We start from the raw sequence: 8,640 nt of genomic DNA, 5'->3' as shown, positions 1-8,640 counted from the left end.
TAGAAGTTCTCAAATGCCTGCATGTGTGCGTATGCATGTGTGTGTGTGCGCGTGTGTGTATGTGCGTGTGTATGTGTGCATGTGCATGTGTGCGTGTGTGTTTGTGTGTGTGTGTGTGTGTATGTGTGCGTATGCATGTGTGTGTGTGTGTGTGTGCGTGTGTATGTGTGCGTGTGTATGTGTGCATGTGTGTGTGCGTGTGTATGTGTGTGTGTGTATGTTTGTGTGTGTGTGCGCGTATGTGTGTGTGTGTGTGTGTGTGTGTGTGTGTGTGTGTGTGAGTGTGTGTGTGTGTGTGTGCGTGTGTGTGTGTGTGTGTGTGTGTGTGTGTGTGTGTGTGTGTGTGTGTGTGTGTGTGTGTGTGTGTGTGTGTGTGTGTGTGTGTGTGTGTGTATGTGTGTGTGTGTGTGTGTGTGTAAGGGGAGTGGTTTGTGGAGCTACTTGGTGTCTTTGGTGTCTCTAATTAGCAGAGTCTGGTGGTGAAGGAACACACTGGACCAATCTCACCGGGCACGGAGGAAAACGTTGGCCTGTGGCTGTGGCACGAGAAAAGAAACTCAAGGAGAAAGAGAACAAACGCGTTTAATGCTACCTCCTTAATTTTTCAAAGTTACAATTCTGTAACTCTTTTGTTACATTTTGAAACAACGGGTCAGTAAAGTTTGAGGGTCAGAAACGCACGCCTCTCTAGCCTACCAGCGCGCTCGCTGTGCGCACTTTTACGCAGCAGGTGGAGAGCCCGGGCCCCCGTTACGCGCGGAACGGCTGACAGACGCTCAGAGAGAGGAGTTCAAAGCCTGCGTAGCCATGATGTCCTACATAAAGCAACCTCATTACACAATGAACGGGTTAAATATGGCTGGACCTGGAATGGATCTACTGCATACGACAGTGGCATATCCATGTGAGTAAAACAAACTTGTTTTTTTTCGTTTAAAGAATTGTTCCATTTACATTTGGCGTAAGGTTGTCGAGTACTTTTTTAAAGTACAAAAAGTCCTGCAACGGTCATGCTCGTATACAAGCAGTGTGTCTAGAAGTGGATCGGTGGATTTGTGTGTAAAAGTTTGAATTTACCCTGTTCAATGCAGATAAAATTGCAAAAAAAAGGAAACTGTTTCCCTTATTCAAATTACATATGGGTCTATACGTTTCATTGATAAAACGCAAACTCAACCCAAACTTACTTTAATGAATTGGGTTTCCGTTTTATCAATGTACATTACTTTAGATAAAGTTAGATTGATCCTGCGTCTAAAATGCTTTGTTTAAGAACTTGCAGTGTATGCGTAAATGTCTACATGATTTCCCCATTGTGGTTGGTGGTGTTGTTTAATGGACCGGGTAACACAAACATGTGGGGTATAATATATATTATACTTAAGATATATATGATATGATGATATGATATGATATGATAACAATATGATACTCTACAGACAGACCAAAAACAACGCAATCATTTTATTTTCATGGACATTTATCACAAAACCGTCTTAATGTGTAATTCTTTTGTTCTTTCAATTCGATTGTATTTGTATAGCCCTTTTATCCCAGTTACAGTCTCAAAGGGCTTAACAGGCATTATATTTATGACTGTTGCGATATTAACGGCTCCATTGTGGCTAACGTGGCTCTTCAGGAGAAATATGATAGCCTCAGCTCATACATCAACTCAATATAATTACTAACTTTTGTTTTAATGATGTAATAATCGTGTATTTGTGTTTGTATAGCCACCCCCAGGAAACAGCGTCGGGAGCGCACCACTTTCACTCGCACCCAGCTGGACATCTTGGAGGCCCTGTTCTCCAAGACGCGCTACCCAGACATCTTCATGAGGGAGGAGGTTGCTCTGAAGATCAACCTGCCCGAGTCACGTGTTCAGGTACTATACTAACTGGCCCATTGAAATGCCTTATGCTATTTTAGTGCTATTGGTTTGGTAGAAAGTATTAATTAAATGGCTATTTCTATAATACAATGGACTTTTCTGTCTTTATTCTTTTGACAAAGGCCTATTATTTCCTTATTCTTTTGTAGTTTAGGGTGTAGATGTAGGCATGCTAACAATGCATCAGCTAACAAGCAACTCAAATATTCCATGCAATCCGGGCCTATTTAACCAAGTTCCACGTGTAACAAAACCACACCTTTAACCTGATGTATCTCCGTTGCCGGCTTCAGGTTTGGTTTAAGAACCGCCGGGCCAAGTGTCGCCAGCAGCAGCAGCAGAGCAGCGGCCAGTCCAAACCGCGGCCCCCCAAGAAGAAGGCCTCTCCCGCCCAGGACCCCGGCCCCGGCGAGGCCATGGCCAACCCGGCGGGCAACTACAGCCCCTCCCCGCTGCCGACCGGCCCCACCCTGTCCTCCGTGTCCAGCGCAGGCGGGAACGCCGCCGTGTCCATCTGGAGCCCGGCCATCTCCCCCCTGCCCGACCCTCTGGCGTCGTCGGCGCCCTGCATGCAGCGGCCCTCGCACTACCCCATGAGCTACGGCCAGCCGTCCGCCTACGCCCAGGGCTACGCCGGCACCACCTCCTACTTCACCGGCCTGGACTGCAGCGCCTACCTCTCCCCCATGCACTCGCAGATGTCGGGCAACGGGGGCGCCCTGAGCCCCATCACCGTGCCCTCCATGGGAGGCTCGCTGAGCCAGTCCCCGGCCTCCCTGTCCTCCCAGGGCTACGGCACCGCCTCGTCCCTGGGCTTCACCTCCGTCGACTGCCTGGACTACAAGGACCAGCAGGCCTGGAAGCTGGGCTTCACCACCATGGACTGCCTGGACCACAAAGACCAGAACTCCTGGAAGTTCCAGGTGCTCTGAGGAGGGGGGCCGGGGGGGGCGGTGGGCCACCGAAAGGGTTCCTTGGGACAGCAGTGAGAGATCGAATCAAAGCCATTTTACCCCAAGGACTTGTGATCTTTTGTTATTTATTTCGTTGTCTTTTTTCTTTGAAAGAGTAGGTGTTTTTTGTAAATGGGAATCCGTTGTCGAGGGTCGTGTGGATGTGAGTGGAGGGGGCACGCTTTTGATTTTAGGATCACTTTAAAGTGATGCTTTTAGGCCGATACGGTGTTTGGCTGTCCTCCACATCAATCCCCCCCTCCTCACCCCCCATAAGGCTCTAACATATGAACAAATAAAGCCTTTTATTCGATAGATATAGGTATATAATGTGAACAGAGGGGGCTCTTCAGGGACTTTAGGGGAATGCCACTGAAGACATACTGTTCTTCTCTCGTTACAAAGTATTAAAAAAATATCTTTGGTAAGTGATGCTTCTAGGCCAATATGGTGTTTGGCTTTCAATTACATCCCCCCCCCCCCCACCCCCCCGGCTCCACCATAAGAACAAATAAAGCCTTTTATTTGACTACATAAGGAATAGAGGAAGAATGTGTACAGAAAGGGCCCTTCAGGGTTGATAGGGGAGAGACACTGAAGACATCCTTTTCTTTTCACGTTACAAGTATTAAACAGATATCTTTGGTTGTTTTTTTGTCTTTTGTTGAATCGCCTCAGCGTTGTTTTAATGAGGCATTGTCATAGAGTGAGAACACAAGGAGAGGAACTGGCTCCTTTTAGTCCGCTAATCTTTTTGAGTTTATTGATTATTATTGTGTTGATGCTACTAGATTTACTTTATTTGTTTTATTTGGTCACATTTTTAGAGAGGATTTTAGAAGCCTGTGTGTTTTTAAGTATCAAAGGATTAGCCAGTATGTCTGATCAACATAGTTGGTAACAAAAAAATAAAACATATGTTCAATGTGTGACATATTAAACCTTAAGTCTTGTAAAAACACTTTTGTTTACTACTTCTTATTGGCATCGAAAGTGCTTCGAAGTTGAATTCAAAAGGTTTAACTCCTTGAATCATTTTAATAAACTTTTCTGCTTCTTCTTGACACCATATTGCATGTTATTTTTGCTTGCTCAGTGGCTCCCCAATAAGCAGTGACGCACTGTTGATTGGTTCTTGCGTGTTCCAGTTCGGCCATGTTTTGTCTTATGGCACCAGTCCATCTTGGTTATTCTGGTTTATCTCATTCGGGGAGTGACCCAATCCTCTTAGCCTCCCTTCAGCAATGCTCTAAGTGAATTAGTTGGAATTACTCCCCTGTCTCTCTTTCTTTTTCTCTCTCACACCTTCTCTCTCCCTCTCACCTTCTCTCTCTCCCACCTTCCCTCTCTCTCACCTTCTCTCTCCCACCTTCATTCTGTCTCTCACTCTGATATCTCCCTGACACTATTTGTCTATATCTTATACATAAATCTTCTCTCTCTCTCTCTCTCTCTCTCTCTCTCTCTCTCTCTCATTCTATTTCTCTCTCTCTCTCTCTCTCTCTCTCTCTCTCTCTCTCTCTCTCTCTCTCTCTCTCTCTCTCTCTCTCTCTCTCTCTCTCACCTTCTCTCTTCCTCACATCTCTCTCTCTTTGCATCTTTCTTTCTTTAACGAAATACAATGATTCAGACAATAAGTCACAAAAAGCACCTGTTCATAGGTGGATGTACCACGTTATATGATAAAACCTCATGTTATGGTTCACACAGTTGAGATGCAGTGGCTCTCTCTCCCTCTCGGTCGGATCAGAACCGCTTCACTACGTCCTAACGACAACAGCCAGGCCACTTGCTACTTGTAGCACCGGGACACCCACCCCCAACCCTCCTCCCTCCTGGAACACCCACTCCCTTTGCTGCTCCACCACCACCACCACCACCACCACCACCAACCCATCCCCAGCGCCTCGACCAGCCTGCTAATCCCTGGCTGACCTGAATCCAGCCACCACCACTTGACATCCATTGTTTTATTCCTTATTTCAGCATATATACTGTATGTGTCGAGGATCTTACCCCCCACATTCATAAAAGATTGAGATTTTCCTTATTTTTCCAAATTAACAATATATACATATGTATATATATACATAACTTCAATACACAGTTAGGGACAAATACATTTAAAATTTAATTTAGACTTTGACAAGGGCCAACATAACCAATGAGCATGAAAGAAGCTTTTCATCAACAAGGGAAGTAAAAGCGTGGCATGAGAGACATTTCTGTTCACTCTGTGCCGACCTAATCCCAATCTGCACAAGGTTTAATCCCGTAGCCCTCCCTCTCTGTGGTGATTGGTTAATCCTCTAGAGTCTGCGCTCTGATTGGTTGATCCCAGTGCACTTGTAATCCCCCCCTTTCAGCATTGCGAGTTTCAGACAGTCATTTGCGTTGTAATCCCATGGAGCGGCAGATGTGATGGGGGATGGACCGCCATGAGCAGACCTTGAGAAAGGTGAACTCAGAGAGGCACAGGACCTTTGTGGTGTACGTCTAGGCCAGGGATGGTCAACTGGCGGCCCGCGGGCTGCATGCGGCCCGCATCCTCAGTCAGTGCGGCCCGCATCCTCAGTCAGTGCGGCCCGCATCCTCAGTCAGTGCGGCCCGCATCCTCACTCAGTCAGGCCCGCACATAATAAAAAAAAAAAAAAAGAATAAAAAAAAAAGAATAATAATAATTGATCGAGTAACAGAAAACTCGGTCAAGAAAGATGAGAAGAATTCATAGAATTCGAAGGCAAACCCATGCGTCTAGTTTGCTTAGAAGCGATATCAGTCATTAAAGATATCCACTTAAGTCGCCACTACAACTACTACAACTGCTTGTTGGGTTTGAGTTCATTGAGTTGTTGCACTTAATGTTGGGCCACTGTTTTTCAGTTTTTTGACTTCATTGAATGATGATGTATGTGAGCCCTTTACACTGATACAAATACTGACCATTCATGTGGCTGTTTGAGCATGGAAAACATGAAATGAATGTATGTTGGTTCAATTAACATACCGTACATAGGTTATGATTCTGGATGATTTTTTAGGTAGTGGCCATCCCCAAAATGCACCAGAATACAGGAAATCATATCTACCAAATTCAAAATTGTGTAGCTTCTCTCAGCTCACGTTTAGTTGAAGTGTGCAGTCATGTGGCCCTCCGATGATTATGATGAAAAATGTGGCCCTCTTTATCATGAAAGTTGCCCATCCCTGGTCTAGGCCTTCCTCCACTTTACTAAGAGTTAGTTTAGATTGCCACCTTTTTCTTTCAGGGGAAGAACAGGGGAAATGTCTTTGGCAAAGCCATAATAACGGTTAACACCAAGAAAGGAAAATATATGTATTTTAAATACAACAAAAAGCTTGAGATAACGTTCGGTTGAAAACACACACAAAAAGTAAACTCAATTTCCATATGACAAGAATGTGGAAATAGTCCAAGTATATTAAAATCTTGCTTCTTCAAACCAAACATTTGCCCTCCATTAATACCGCTTCTACCACCGTAGTTTTCCTAGAGAACACACACAGTGGTGGAAAAACTGGTATTAAGTATAAACATGTAGATGAGGTTAGTTTAGTGGTTAGTGTTTGACTCCGAGGTTGAATGTGCTGGGTTTGTGTCGCACATGTCTGCAGTCTATCCCTAGACAAGATGCCTTGTACTGAGAATACAGGAAGCAACATTTCCTTGGATTATGAAGATCGATCCCTGAGGCAGCTTGCAAGTTAAATTACTGGGGGGCTCTGCACTCCATGTAATGTTCTCTGTCAGAGTCATAAGAACACTGAGTCTTTAGAACTGGAGCAGTAAACAAGCATGGAGTCCAAACCCCAGAAAAATTCTGAAGGCCTACCCAATAAAAGAGACAAGGCAGCGAATTGGACTTCCCTCAGGATGCAAAAACTATGGTGTTCTTTCACATTTATTTTACCTTAGCAAAAGGCAAACTAGTGGGCAATTGGACTGTAGCAAAGCCTGTGCTACAGGCTTTTTTCTGGGCTCCTCCAATCACAGGAAGAAGGGGGCTGAGTGTGAAGTCGGTTTATGTTAAAGTTGTGGTGATACATGGCATGGTGTTACATTTTGCCATCTAGGAGATCTCTCCCTGAGAGTCCCTGGCGATGGCTTGTTTAATCTGTGCACACTAATTGCTCAATGTACAACAGGTGTGCAGCCTCAACCAGCCCCTGAGTCCAGCCAGGCGAGGCTGCTTAAACCAGCCAACAGCCACACACTCCAAGACTATTTTTCTGCCCAATATAATAAAATATTTTCATATTATATACAGTATACATTAAAATTGCAAACTTAATAGACGAGTTGGTAGTGAATACACATTTGTATGAATATACGAATGAACACCTTTTCTTCGAGGTTCAAAATTAACTTTCTTTCAAATGTTGCCGTTAGCAATGGGCTTCAGGCAGCGTTGGGACCAAATATGTTTCCTTACAGTTTTTCTCAGTCGCTTTGGTACATTTCTCAGATCAGAATTGAAATTTGCAAAGCTGTAAGTGCATTTCTCAAAACAATGTGTTCAAATAGCAGAACACCATGGATTACCTGCAAAAGCCAGTCTCTTGCTCAAAATCCTTAGTTCATCTCTCAAAAGTAAATATCTTTTTCAATTAACATGTCAGTGCCATCAGAATGATAAGTCCTTGTGTCGTTGTGTACGGATAAGACAGTCAAATTGCCTGGTCATGTTGTCAATATAACAGTGTACTCTGGAGGGATGTTCTGATGTAAACTATGGCTAAAGTTTTGAAGACATTATTGTAAATTGTAAGTTACACCTTAGTGTATGTGGGAGATTGATTGCAAGAGACTGGACAAGATTCACATTTACGCTTTGACTGTTTGCACTGTAATTTGTTGACAGACCATGTCATTGCTAGAAATATGAACATAGGAAAATCTCCTTAGGGTAAACTGTACATGCATTGCTGTCGGAATTACAGTGCAGTCATCCTACAACTCCTGACGTTCCTGTCTGTTGGGCCACAAATTCTCAGACAATTTACTGTAACATTGTGTTGTGCTCCAGCTATATATATACTTGCCAGTTCATGGTTCATGAGAGGCACCTTTGAGCTATTGGTTGATCGTTGGTTGATCTAACACTTCACACATTTCCCTTCTTTAGAGAAAGTCAAGATTCACCTGGTAGCAATTGACCAATTCAGGACAGATTTAGAAAATGGAACAAAAAAAAGAGTCTAATGCCAGTGTATAGAAATGCATAGAAATATGCTTCACATATTATGACAACTTGTTCAACCATTTTGCATGTAAAGACTTATGCAATGAACTAATACCTAAATGTTCTGGGGGTGAGACTATTCCATTGAGACCATTACAATACATTTTGATCAACATGACATAAGCAATTGATAATGTAGGAAAGAGCAGAGTATTGTACATAATCATGTGCATGGATGTACCAAAGCATTTGCAACGTGTTCAAATAAATGAGAAACTGTTTTTTTCATGTGCACAAGTGACACACTGATGTGAAGATTGAACAGGTAGTTTTGAGAATTTCAATTCTGATCTGAGAAATGAACCAAAGCGACTGAGAAAAACGGTAATATAATGGTTTGTTGATAATGGCTACACGCCACCTAGGTTGCTGCACTACTCAACCTAAGGGACTTTAACTGGGCTCAGACCAGGACACAGGCTGGGGACTTTGAAAGGCATTTTTACCTTGAAGTTTGTAGCCAACAATACATTGGATCTCTCTCGACTGTGTCTGGTGATGGCTGGTGTTCAGCCTCACCTGGACCGAG

At 43.8% G+C, this 8,640-nt stretch overlaps 1 protein-coding gene across 1 annotated transcript; it reads left to right on the top strand.

Moving 5' to 3' along the window:
- Positions 1-453: 453 nt before the first annotated feature.
- Positions 454-3,911, top strand: crx (cone-rod homeobox). The gene is made up of 3 exons (XM_060057189.1): positions 454-904; positions 1,737-1,888; positions 2,188-3,911. Exons 1-3 carry the CDS (start codon positions 808-810, stop codon positions 2,824-2,826), a joined length of 888 nt encoding a protein of 295 aa, XP_059913172.1. The 5' UTR covers positions 454-807; the 3' UTR covers positions 2,827-3,911.
- The last annotated feature ends 4,729 nt before the right edge of the window (positions 3,912-8,640 follow it).

The sequence above is a fragment of the Gadus macrocephalus genome, chromosome 7 (genome assembly GCF_031168955.1).
Source record: "Gadus macrocephalus chromosome 7, ASM3116895v1".
Taxonomy (NCBI): Eukaryota; Metazoa; Chordata; class Actinopteri; order Gadiformes; family Gadidae; genus Gadus; species Gadus macrocephalus.
This window is presented reverse-complemented; position numbering and strand designations above follow the sequence as displayed.

Coding starts and splice junctions, on each gene's coding strand:
- crx (XM_060057189.1), top strand. CDS start 808: ATGATGTCCTACATAAAGCAACCTCATTACACAATGAACGGGTTAAAT. Junction 905..1,736: donor TACGACAGTGGCATATCCAT/GTGAGTAAAACA, acceptor GTGTTTGTATAG/CCACCCCCAGGAAACAGCGT. Junction 1,889..2,187: donor TGCCCGAGTCACGTGTTCAG/GTACTATACTAA, acceptor TGCCGGCTTCAG/GTTTGGTTTAAGAACCGCCG.